The sequence below is a fragment of the Theropithecus gelada genome, chromosome 2 (assembly GCF_003255815.1).
Source record: "Theropithecus gelada isolate Dixy chromosome 2, Tgel_1.0, whole genome shotgun sequence".
Classification (NCBI taxonomy): domain Eukaryota; kingdom Metazoa; phylum Chordata; class Mammalia; order Primates; family Cercopithecidae; genus Theropithecus; species Theropithecus gelada.
In genome coordinates, this window is record NC_037669.1 from 107241928 (window position 1) to 107255152 (window position 13225).

The 13225-nt window shown below is 45.8% G+C and overlaps 1 protein-coding gene across 2 annotated transcripts in view; it reads left to right on the forward strand.

Moving 5' to 3' along the window:
- MCF2L2 (MCF.2 cell line derived transforming sequence-like 2) overlaps positions 1-13225 on the forward strand; it is a 251075-nt gene that overhangs the window by 125340 nt on the left and 112510 nt on the right. For both annotated transcript variants that reach the window (XM_025377532.1, XM_025377531.1), the window contains exons 10-12: positions 651-770; positions 10037-10228; positions 13013-13204. In XM_025377532.1, the coding sequence (XP_025233317.1) occupies positions 651-770; positions 10037-10228; positions 13013-13204 (504 nt within the window). The remainder of the gene's footprint in view (positions 1-650; positions 771-10036; positions 10229-13012; positions 13205-13225) is intronic.

A 13225-nucleotide genomic window follows, 5' to 3' on the forward strand; every position in this document is an offset into this window, starting at 1 on the left:
GTTACCCAGGCTGGTGTGCAGTGGCGCAATCTCAGCTCACTGTAACCTCCGCCTCCCTGGTTCAAGCGATTCTCCTGTCTTAGCCTCCCGAATAGCTGGGACTACAGGTGCCCGCCACCACACTCAGCTAATTTTTGTATTTTTAGGAGGGATGGGGTTTCACTGTGTTAGCCATGATGGTCTTGATCTCCTGACCTCTGTGATCTGCCCGCCTCAGCCTCCTGAAGTGCTGGGATCATAGGCGTGAGCCACCGCACCCAGCCCAGATAATTTTTTAATATTTTTGCAGAGACGAGGTCTCCCTATGTTGCCCAGGCTGGCCTCAAACTTCTAAGCACAAACAATCCTCCTGCCTCAGCCTCCCAAAGTGCTGGGATTATAGGCATGAGCCACTGGACCCAGCTATCTTCCTTTTTGATTGATAATTGGTTGAATATAGTTCTAATAGTTCAACTACAGGTGAATTCTGCACCCCCAGCTTAATTTGAAAGTTAGTGAGCTGCAAAAAAAAAATTTTTTTTAACATATATAGATATATACAAGTCTTGAATCCTCTTTGGAATTTTGAGTTTTCTTGAAGCATAACAAACCTATACCTTCAGGCGAGTGAGTGTTGGTTTACTTCTGGACTGTTCTAATGTTTCTTGTAGGCTAAGCTTACCCTGGATAATTTGCTGGAAGAACAAGCAGAGTTTACAGGCATTGGAGACAGCGTGATGCATGTGGAGCAGCTTCTTAAGGAACACAAAAAACTGGAGGAAAAAAGCCAGGTTTGCTTTCTGACATTTTTGTGTACTGGGAAGGAGGTTGCTGTGGACGGTGATGGATCGTGTCCAGTCATTGCTATTGGAAGATTGCTAAAGGACACAGGAATGCCCAGTCCTGCCATTCAGTCACCCCAGGATCGCAAGGAGAGTTGCACATTGACAACTGCTATGAATAATACAGGCAGCACAGAGTCCTATTAAAGCCGCCGAACATACAGTTGTGGTTGGACGCTAAGGTGGGGTGAGGACTCTGGACCAGCCCTGCCCTCTTATGTGGTCAGCAACCAAGTGGGAGAAGGTCACAGCAGGTTCATCACTCACCAGAACAATTATCTCAGAGTCTCACCAATCAGCTTGAGCTCCTCCCTGGAGCCTGGACTAGGGGACTGGGGGTTGTGGGGTTGGTAGTAGACGGGAAACTTTCAAAGGGGAAGCCAGGAAAAAAAACAACAACTAGTTTTATACCTGGAGCAAGACAGTTAGACGGGGGAAACTGGTCCACATTAGTTCCATTGCTACACAGAATTGGCAAAGCTTTCTCCTTTCTCATGTCCCAGGAGTTGTAAATATGAAACTTGTAAAAGAATATGTATTTTACAGTCCCATACTGGAATTAAACAGTGTCCCAGATCTGCACAGAAGTCAGCATTTAGAAGTGATTACATTTTAAGTGTTTACAAATTTGTTTTATTACAAATGAAGAAAGCGGAGTCATCTCTTTCCATAGAAGTTCCTTTCTGCTTGTTTAAAATTAGGTTCTTTATATTTTTGGGTCTTGGGAACCAAGTGCCCTGTGGTTAGCGCTTCCTTTCTTAGCTAATCTGGAGGCATGTTTCTCAGATGGCAATTTTGCAGTACTAGAGATGTGCCAAAGTGTGAGCCTCTGGCCAGCAGCACAGATGTCACCTGAGTAAGCGCTAATTAGAAATATAAAATCTCAGACCCCACCCTGGAATTGGAATCTGCATTTTAAGAAGATCCCCAGGTGATTGACTTGTACATTACAGTTGGAGACACACACCCCTAAAGGATACGAAACAAAGTATACTAAGGCCACACTGACTCTAAGAGCTGTTGGTTATAGATTCTGAGCTGCAGGTGCTTGTGCACATGCATGAACACACAAACCCACCTGTGTATCCAGATCCCCATTCAGAAATCCCGTCCCTCCCTAGCGAGTGCTTTTTCTCTTACCAGTGACCATTTGTCAGATAGACTAGTGCCGAAGACACACGAGTCATCAGGAACATTTCTCAAACAATGGAAAAGGTGAATTTCATATCTATGATGACTATATGTCTTAGATTCTTCAGGACAGCCCCAATCTTATAACATTTTAGTTTTTTCAAAAGAATTTTTTACTGAATATAGGTACTATATTTTTTGCTTATTCATATATTAAGAAAAAGTGCCTCATCAATAAAATGCCTTCATATATATATGAAAGTGGCTACTGACCTATCCGGAGGGTTATTTATTCATCAACAGGTATTCCTTATCCTGGGTTCCATGGATGCGGCCGTGAGCCAGACAGTCCAGATTCTGCCCTCATGGAGCTTACATTCTATTGGAGAGAGACGGTTCACTAAAAAGCAGTCAAATTAATAATAACATCAGATAGTAACAAGTGATATAAAAAAGAAAACAAAATATAATAGAAAGTGACTGGGGATGCTACTTTAGCTAGCATGGTCTGGAAAGGCCTGAGAAGACGACCTTTGATCTGAGTCTGTTTGATCTGTGTAATCATGCAAAGACTTAGGGAGCTGCGGGTGCAAAGGTCTTAAAGTGGGAATGAGCTTGGTGAGTTCAAGGAACATTGCTAGAGCAGGTGGGCCAGGAGGAAATGAGGGGACAGAGATGAGCAGAGGCCAGGTGGTCCTGTTGCACCCTGAGATCTTTTGCGAGGATTTGAATTTTATTCTCAGTGGAACAGAAAGCCCTTGGAAGGCGCTCTGGACTGTGTTTTGAATAGTGGTGATGGATCTGCATGACTGCATCACATTCTGTCTTCTGCCCACCTCCTTGAACTTGTGGTCCTTGGTATATACTTCAAAAGTTGCTGACCTGAGCTAGGGATGAAACCTATGGCTATGGAACACAGGAATGCTCTGTGAACCCATGACCCACCTTTCATGGGCAACATTCTGGAAGCAGCTAGACTAGCCCACTGTGGATGACCTGTGACTTGCAGGATTTGCAGACCTGTCACATCCTGTGACTTGCAGATCTTGTTTCTAAACTTGCTTCCTGAAGGATGCAGTACACCTGTGTCTCTGCCTTTGGGTCAATCAAACAAAGCTGTCTCACCATAACTGAGGTCGTTTTCAATATATCTTCCCTCAGACTTCTCAGAGGCATGGCTTCTTCAGATGATTAGGGCTTGGCTCATCTTTCCATTTGTCCTTTAAAGTGTTAAAGGAACAAGACTGTGTCTGGCCACAATCTGACAAATATCTGCTTGGGGTTTGTCCTTTCCTCGGCACCAAGGGGCCACCTCCCTCCCAGCACAGCCGCACACTGGCTCTGGGGTGTTGCCAGCTTCCTTATTCCACACAGTGACATCATCCTCACAAGTAACCTCAGAGTCAGCTCACTAACCAGGCTCCTGTCGCATGCTGATTCAGCCTGCTCTTTATCTTGTTCTAGTTTGAGGGTTTAGCAGTCTTTTGAATGCTCCTTCCTGATTCTGAAAAACAGTAGTTTCAACCATTTATAGAAGGTCTTCTATAAAAGCAGAATTTGCGGCCAGGTTTTGACTGTGGGAGCATACTGAGACCCTTGCTGAGAGGCCAGCAGGGAACACACCAGGATAGGGTGGAGGAACCACCAGATTTCAGCCTTGACCTCTCCCTATAAGGGTGCTGTGTCTAAGAGGCATGGAACCCAGGCCATTAACATCTAAGGATGTCATCTAGTTGGAGGGTCGTGGCTTTGTGTACATGTGTGAGATTTTCAAACACACACAGAAGTAGACAGACTGGCACAATGAACTCCAAGTGTCCGTCATTCAATTTCAACAACCATTAACTTTCTGCCTTTCTTGTTTCATCTGGCCCACCTCCCCATACACACACTCCATCCCTATGGATCATCTGTGGGTTTGTTCTAGATTCCCTGATAGAGTAACATCACTCGCTTTCTTGCTATTTTCTTCCCTAGTAGGCACTCTCATCTCTCATCTGTTATACCAGTAGAGTCCTCAGCGGGGAATAAACTGTTATTTCAATAAAGATTTCTGAATCGCAACTTCTAAGCTGCAACTTGACTATCTAGCCTTCTGGAATTTTCGGCATCTGAAAGATCCCAGATGGGCTTGTGATCAGAGTACCGGATTTTAGCCATTTTTCCCTCACGCTTTCTTTTTTACTTTGGAGATTTTGATGACTATTTATCTTGAGCGGGAGGTATATAAACAAAAAAAAATAAGCTTCAATTTGGAGGTTTCACTGTAAATTTCTTTGCAGGCACCAGGAGGATTTCATAGCACTTGTGGAGAGGCCAGGTGGTTGGAAGGTGACAAGAACATAGGCTTTAGAGTCAGATAGGGATGGATTAAAATCTTGGCTCTAACAAGTACCAGCTGTATGACCCTAGTCACGTTTCTTAGCCTTTCTGAATATGGTACCCCTCATCTGTAAAACAGAGATAATAATTCCTACCTCACAGAGACCCTGTGAAGATTAAATGAGTTAGATGCGTAGTAGGGACTTCATGTGGTCGACCTGCAATGTGGTCAGTGGTCAGTGGTCAATATTCAGTGGTCAGAAACTATTGTTGTCCTTTCAATTCTGTAATAGTGACCTTCCAACCATATGGTGGCTGAATCCGGGTTGCTCCTTAGTTTCCCTTTTTGTTTTGAGACGGAATTTCACTCTTGCTGTCCAGGCTGGAGTGCAGTGGCACAATCTTGGCTCACTGCAACCTCCACCTCCCAGGTTCAAGCGATTCTTCTGCCTCAGCCTCCTGAGTAGCTGGGATTACAGGTGCCCGCCACCACGCCCGGCTAATTTTTGTATTTTTAGTAGAAATGGGGTTTCACCATGTTGGTAAGGCTGGTCTCTAACTCCTGACCTTGTGATCCGCCGGCCTTGGCTTCTCAAAGTGCTGGGATTACAGGCGTGACCCACCGCGCCCAGCCTCCTCAGTTGCCTTTATGGGTGTTTTTCCCTAGACACATTTGGACCTGTTACTCACATCTTTCCTCTAACATCTCAAATGTCTTCTGGACAGTTCTGAAGGGTGAAATACTATATGCCAAGGGAAGGGCAGGCTGTGATAACCACAGGGCGATTTGGAAGTATCTTGTGGTGAATTTCCCTGGACCCAGAAAATTCTGCCCTGTTCTTAATAAATTAGGCAGCTGGACTTAAAAAAAATGTCAACAGAGACTTTCTTGCCAAGTCTCATGTTTCTATATTTGACTAAAGTCAGACAAGTTTGAGCAACCAAATGAGGTCTCTAAGCTTAGGCAGAATAAGTGCAGTCATTTTTCTCTGTGTATGTTGCTCTGAGCCAGATCCTGGAGCCAGACTGCCTGGGTTTGAAGCCTGGCTCTTCTCTTTCCTACCTGGGTCACCTTGGGCCATTGTGCCTCCACTTCCCTTTGGTAAAACAGTACCTGTATCAAAGGTTTTGTTGTGAAGAGTTAAAGAAATAAGCAAATGTAAAGCATTCAGAATGGTGCCTGGCACGTAGTAAGCTCTCAGTAGATGTCAGCTGTTGTTATTAATATTACAGAGGTAGAGGGATAAATTCTGTGCTATGGAACATGTCCTAGGTTCAGTCTGCGGTAGCTGAGCAGTGCTAGTAAAGGTCTGTCATTCATTTGACATTTATTCTGCAAATATTTATTCATCTCCTACCATGCCAGGTACTGTTTAAGTTCTGAGGACACAGCAGTGAACCAGAGAGTCAAAAATCACTGCCCAGGGAATGAGTATTGCAGTCATCTTGTAACCAGTGTACCTGGGCCTTTGCTGTTTAGAACAAGTGCTCTGGGTATTTTCGCCTCAGTCCTTTTAACTAGCCACTGCTTGATTTGTGTCACTCATTTCTATACCAGTACTCCTCTTTGTTTTGTGCAGCATTTGTTTGTAAATATCTCAGATGCACCATGCCCTGTTTTCAGTTGAATAAGAGCTGGTTCTGGACCATAGGGGTCTGTGGCATAGTGCAGGCAGCAGATAAGTGGTCACAACATAATGAAGCAGGTGCTCTGATCACGAGAAGCACAGAGAAAGTCTTCTGGAGAAGGTGAAGTCTGAAATGTAATTTAGTTTGAGCTGGCCCCAGAGGAGTACGGGTGTGGTAGAGGATGGATGAGGGGGAGTAGGGAAGGATGGGCTTTCTAGGCAGACAGCAGGTAGAGAAGGGATGGAGGCCTAAAGCTGCCTGAATATTTGGGGAACAACAAATGGATAATTAGTATGGTTGCAGCAGAGAATGGTGTTGAGGAAGTGGAGGAGGACTTGGTAAGAGGCACACCCAGGTATGAGCTAGATAACGAAAGGTCCCGTGTGCATTGCTCAAGAGTTTAAGCTTGCTCCTGAAGACCCTGGGGACCCAGAAAAGGGCTTGAAGCTTGGGAGTGATGTAGACACAATAAGATGTGTTGGAATCGCTGCCTTGTCAGCAGTCTGGAGCGTGATTTGAAGGAGAGCCTGAAGAAAAGCAGGGAGACCAGCTGTCCCCATGAGAAACCATGAGGCCTGAGCAGACAGTGGCAAGGAGGTAGCAGAGACGGGGTCAGAACTTGAAAAGCATTAAGAAGGCGATGGCCCCTGCAGGGCTTCTTGAATGACTGGGAGGGTAGGAGGAAAGGGGTTTGGAAATTGTTGAAACCATAAACCAGTGCAAGTTAAGAGAGGGGCAAGTTGTACATACCTGGAGTTACGGTGACTCCTCATGTTACTGTAAACAGCTAAAGCAGAGCAGAAAATGATGCACTGGATGCTTAGCATGGCTGGCAAGGGGGCTCATGGGCTCTCTGCTCCTAGAGACCTTTCGGAATGTGGCAGTCATCTGTGCTGATGCCAAAGTCAAGGTTGCTTCACAGAGTTCCAGCCGAGCAGATCACTGCATCATGTAGCTCACTGGCTCATTCATTTAATTTGTTGATCAAATATTATTTATTGCATGTCTACTAAATACTCTCATGGAACTGACATTTTGGTGGGAGTGAGTGGAGGAGGGAGGAATTCTTTTTTTCTTTTTTTTCTTTCTTTCTTTTTTTTTTTTTTTTGAGACAGAGTCTCATTCTGTTGCCCAGGCTGGAGTGCAGTGGCGCAATCTCGGCTCACTGCAACCTCCGCTTCCCAGGTTCAAGTGATTTTCCTGCCTCAGCCTCCTGAGTAGCTGGGACTACAGGTGCACGCCACCATGCCTGGTTAACTTTTGTCTTTTTAGTAGAGATGGTGTTTCACCATGTTAGCTGGGATGGTCTCGATCTCCTGACCTCATGATCTGCCCACCTCAGCCTCCCAAAGTGCTGGGATTACAGGTGTGAGCCACCACGCCTGGCCAGGAGGCAAGAATTCTACATTAAAGTAAATAAAGAAAATAGTTTTTAGATAGAGGCGAGTGCTGTTAAAGAATTAAAGTGAGGGAGAGGGCCTAGATGAGTGGGTGAATGGATTGTAGAGAATGACTTCAGATATAGTCGCCGGGGAAGCCCTGTGAGGAGGTGACCCGGAAACTGAGTTCTGCATGACCCAGGGAAGACCAATCCAGAGAAGGGCCGAGTCAGGAGCTAGGTTGGTGATCAGCTGTAAGCCGTATCTCTCAGCTGGATTCCTGCAGCAGCCCCTTAACAGGCCTCCCTGCATTTCCTCTTATTCTGGACACTGTACCTGGAGCCTTCCAAAAACATGTTCGAGATCCTCCCTCCAAACCCAGGGACTTTCCTCTCACAATTAGAAAAAGCCAAAGTGCTTACAAGGGCAGCAAGGCCCCCGCCATGGAACGCCCGCTTTCCTCTGGTTACGTCTTCCACTCATTTCCTGCTTGCTCCCTCTGCTGCAGCCACACTGGCCTCCTTCCTGCTACCCGAACTTGTCAAACACACCTTCACCTCCCAGCCAAGTACTGCGCGGCTTGTGCCTGACTTCAGGTCTCGGCTTGTGTGCAGAGCGCTCCCAAGACCATGCACACATTTCTTCGAAGATTCGCTAGGACTCTGCATGTAGCTGTATTAGAGTTACAATCTATAACGATGAAAAAGCACTAAGCAAAATTAGCAAAGGGGAAAGGCGAGGTGAAGTCTGGAGGAAACCAGGCACAAGCTTCTTAGAATCCTCTCCTGTGGGAGTCTCACAGGACATACTTCTTGCCCCCATCTGTGGGTTGTGACAACATGTGTGAAATGTTGTCTACCAGGGAAGCTCATTAGAGACTCAACGCCCAGAGGTTTTATTGGTGGCTGGTCATGTCGGCAGCTTCTGTCTGGCAAGTACCAAGATTTCAGACTCCCAGAAGAAAAGCAGGTAATCACCATAAACCATACTGTTTGCACAAATGGTTCAGGCATCGTGAGCTATTCACATCAGGGAATGGAGGGAACCTTCCCAAAATCTAAGTTCCTAGGTGCCAACAAAGGGCCAATCTTACAATTGGGTCTTTCTTTCTAAGGCTGTAGTCTCAGGCTTTTTTCTTTTTTTTTTTTTGGAGATGGAGCCTAGCTCTGTCGCCCAGGCTGGAGTGCAGTGGCGCAATCTTGACTCACTGCAACCTCCGCCTCCCAGGTTCAAGCAATTCTCTGCCTCAGCTTCCAGAGTAGCTGGGACTGTAGGCACATGCTGCCATGCCTGGCTAATTTTTGTATTTTAGTAGAGGTGGGGTTTCACTGTGTTGCCCAGGCTGGTCTCGAACTCCTGAGCTCAGGCAATCCGCTTCAGCCTCCCCAAGTGCTAGGATTACAGGCATGAGCCACCACACCCGGCCTAGTCTCAGCCTTTCTATGTGAAGTCTTCTCTGCATAGCTTGAGTACTGCTGCTCAGGGAGACCTTCTCACCATCCGATTTAAAATACTAGCTCCAGCACTCCCTGCCCTCCCCATCATCTAATTTTTCTCCATATACTCGTCGCTGTCTAAGATACCATATAATCCACACATGCAATTATTTATTGCCCGTGTCTCCCACTAAAATGTAAGCTTCATTTCATGAGGTGGGGATTTTTACCTGCTTTCTTTACCAATGAACCCCCAGCACCTATGACAGTGTTTGGCACATAGTAGGTTCTCAATAGTATGAGACGGATGAATGAAGGAATGCTTAAAAAAACAGGAAAACTTGGCACGTGTGGTTAGAGTGAAGTGTCATGCAGAAAGAGGTAGGAAATGTGATTGAGCAGACAGGGTCAGTGCATACAGGGCCCTTACAGGCTTTGGGAAAGGGTTTAGACAAGCATATTTCTTTTTTTTTCTTTCTTTCTTTTCTTTTTTTTTTTTTTTTTTTTTGAGATGGAGTCTTGCTCTGTCACCCAGGCTGGAGTGCAGTGGCACAATCTCAGCTCACTGCAATCTCCGCCTCCCGGGTTCAAGCGATTCTCCTGTCTCAGCCTCCTGAGTAGTTGGGATTACAGACACCTACCACCATGCCCATCTAATTTTTGTATTTAGTAGAGATGGGGTTTTGCCATGTTGGTCAGGCTCGTCTGGAACTCCTGACCTCAAGTGATCCGCCCACCTCAGCCTCCCAAAGTGCTGGCATTACAGGTGTGAGCCACTACGCCCAGCCTAGACAAGCATATTTCTTAAGTGTCATGACCACCTTTGAGTTGTCCAAACCCAATTTTCACCAGTGTCTCAACTTCAGCTCACCCCCCACTCTCCTCAAAGACAAGTGTCAGTTCCTCTTCTTGTTCCTTTAGTTAATAGGGGTATTCAAAATCTCTTATTATGTGCACTCCATGCTTTTCTGCCCTAGAATTTATTGCAATTATAATAAGTTAACAATTTGTGTAATTTAGTTAATATCTTAATTCTCCATTAATCTGAAAATTTTTGGCTTGTCAGCACTATATCCTCAATGTCTAGCCCAGAACTCAACAATAGAATGACTGCTATTGTTTAGAGTATGGACAACTCCAGGCCAGGCTCAACTTCCTGGACCTGGAACCATTCAGAGCTTTCTCAGGTTCTCCAGTCTTCGTCCTGGGTCAGCATCTCCCCAGCCTCCCTCCAGGCTTGGAGCACACAGTACCAGGCAGCTCTCAGCCTCACGATGCCCTGACTTCTGATGCCTGGCTGTGCATGTTCACTTTGCAGGAGCCCCTGGAAAAGGCCCAGCTGCTGGCACTGGTTGGGGACCAGCTCATCCAAAGCCACCATTATGCAGCAGACACCATCAGGCCCCGGTGTGTGGAGCTCAGGCACCTCTGTGACGATTTCATCAATGGAAACAAGAAAAAATGGGACATTTTAGGAAAGTCCTTAGAGTTTCATAGACAGCTGGACAAGGTGAGCAAAACACAGCCAAGAACATGATGTCTGCAAGATTTTCTGTGAAGAAGCTTCCATTATACTCGTCCTCCCTTCCTTGTGTGATTGCTGACAGGCTCGAGTGCTTTATGTGAAAAGATGTTCAAGAGGCATTCAAAGTGTGCACATCCTAGGTTGAAGAGGTACTGAAGGTAAAAAGTGCTCTGGCCATCCCACCACATCCCATTAAATTAACTAAAGGCCATTTCTATCTGTGTGGAGCCAGACTTTAAGAGTGTGTTTTGGCCTGGCCCTGTGGGAACACTTCTTGATTCCCTTTCAGGTGTACAGAGAACCAAGCACTATATTTGCAGAGTGCTTCCCTCATATAAAGGCAAAGGGTTTTGATTCTTTTTGGAGAAGCTTAAGTAATAATGACTATTTTATATGCCCTAGCATTTATCGAGCACCTACTCTATTTCTACCAGGAACATAATTATGTCATCTATTTATAATCCTCAAGACAACCTCTGAGGAAGGTATTAATGGCCTCATTGTGCAGAGGCAGAAACTGATACTCTGCTGGTTCTCAAAATGTAGCACACAAGAATCACCTAGTGAGCTGTTATATGGCAGATTCCCTTATGCACCAGGGCTGGAGACTCAGCGTCAGTAGGTCTGGAATACTGCCCAGGAACTAGTATTTTACTAAAGCGCCCAAATGATTCTGGTGCAGGTGGTGCAGGAATGACACCAAGAAGCCCTGGGGAAGTGACTGCCCAAGACCACACATGGTGCAAACAGGGGAAGCCAGAATTGAAGTCAGGCCTGCCAGATTCCACACCGAGGCTTCACAGGATAGACAGCAAGGCTGCATGCCAGGGGCCCACAGGGAGAGGGGTGTGCAGACCCTGGTGCCCTTTGGAGGTGACCTCTAGGGTATGTTCCCAGTCAGCAGGAGCAGTGGTTTCTGGAGTCTTCCCTGTCAGCTGGTCCCAGGCAGCATGTGACTGATGGCAATGAGTCAGCATGCTCCATCCCCACAGCTGTTCCTCTTGCATGCCAGGGGCACCCACCCGGTTGCTTACCTCATCCCATTGCCAAAGGGATTTTAATGTCAATGAAATACAGTTGTTCCAGAAGCAAGTGGCTCAGAAGGGGCTGGTGCGCAGCCTTCTCTGTGTGCTGAGCTCGCTGCAGGATCAGCTGCTGTTTTGCCAACTCCATTTTTGCTCTGGAGTGGTGTGTGTGTGTGTGTGTGTGCGCGCGCACACACACACGTGGGTATGAGACAGAGAGAGGGAGACAGAGAGAGCGAGAGAAAGCAAGTAGCCATAGGAACTCTGCAGAAAATCCCAGCCTAATGTTTTTTACAGATCTAGGCATGACGTGTAAAGAGAAAGTTTTCACAGCATATATCAAAGCATGAGTTCATATTATTGTGGAAATCCAAAAATGTAGGAAGAGAAAGGTTACTCATGTGCATGTACATATCCTACTACCCCCCACCCCTACATAATGGTAATTATTAATTCTGAAATATCTTTATTTTTATTATTCTAAATGTAGCCTGTATTCACTGTGCTACATTCATTTCCCTAGATTATCTAGGGAAAAAAATGAGACAAACATTTAAGTTGCCTATCATTTTCCCACTTAGAAAGGCAGCCGCTTTGGAGTGTTCCATTTTGATCTTTTTTTCTCTGTATAGTTATTTTATATTGCTTTTCAGGTCACATGGTAGATGGAAATGCAGAGGTACTGGCACTGGAAGCTTATTTTCATATAACTCTTCAGGTAGCATAAGGGTCCCCTGTCTTTCTGTTCAGGTGTCTCAGTGGAGTTCAGAAGAGCAAAGAAAATGAGTCTTTTAAAAATCTGAATAATTAGAATTCATCACCTATCTGACGTCCTCCCAGCATCCAAAAACTTTGAGTATTGCTGTGCTGAGTTACAAAGCTTTACCTTCTTGCTTCCTTAGGAAAGACAAATGCCAGTAAATGCAAATAGGGATGGCCTGGGAATCCAAAGAGGAAAGTTGTGTTTTTGTTAAAAGGGACACTCCTTTCTCCCAGGAAATGTAAGGGCCGGGTCTAATGTCTCATTAATCACTCTGTGTTCTCGTAACCAATTTGGATGCAGGTAAACCCCGAAAGCCATTGATTACATTTCTCTATGGTTAGACCAGCCTAAGAGATATTTAGCTCTAAGGCTGAGTGGTGCAGTGCCGCATGCCTGTAATCCCAGTACTTTGGGAGGCTGAGGCGGGAAGATTGCTTGAGCCTAGGAGTTTGAGACCAGCCTGGGCAACATGGCCAAAACCTGTCTCTTAAAAAAAAAAAAAAAGGAAAGAAAAATTAGCCTGGTGTGGTGGCGCACATCTGTAGTCCCAGCTACTTGGGAGGCTAAGATGGAAAGATCACCTGAGCCTGGGGTAGACCTCTCCAGGCTGCATTAAGCCATGATTGCACTACTACTCTCCAGCCTGGGCAACAGAGTGAAACGCTGTCTCAAATTAAATACATATTTACCTGTCTTCTCCTGGAGATGTAGCAATTCCCGTCGGTGGAAGAGAGAAGAACGTTATATGACTCATTTTGCTGACCAAGTGATCTCCCTGAGAAGTGGACAGGTGTAGATTGGTTTGGGCTTATCTACCTCATAGTATAATTTACAGTGGTTAGACCCCTTAAACTTTATGCCGTCCCATGACAATTTTCCATTGTCTCAGAATCCTTGTAGACAAGCTCAGACCTGCTGAGGATTATGGTGGCTCTGAGTTGTGGTCAGGCAAAGTGCACAAGGCACTGTTTCTTTCCGAAGGTCAGCCAATGGTGTGAGGCAGGAATCTACCTCTTGGCGTCCCAAGCTGTAGACAAGTGCCAGTCTCGAGAGGGGGTAGACATCGCCTTGAATGACATTGCAACATTCCTGGGCACAGCCAAGGAGTACCCATTGCTCAGCCCTAAGGAGTTTTACAATGAGTTTGACTTGCTGCTCACCCTCGATGCAAAGGTAATGCTTCCGGGTTATTTT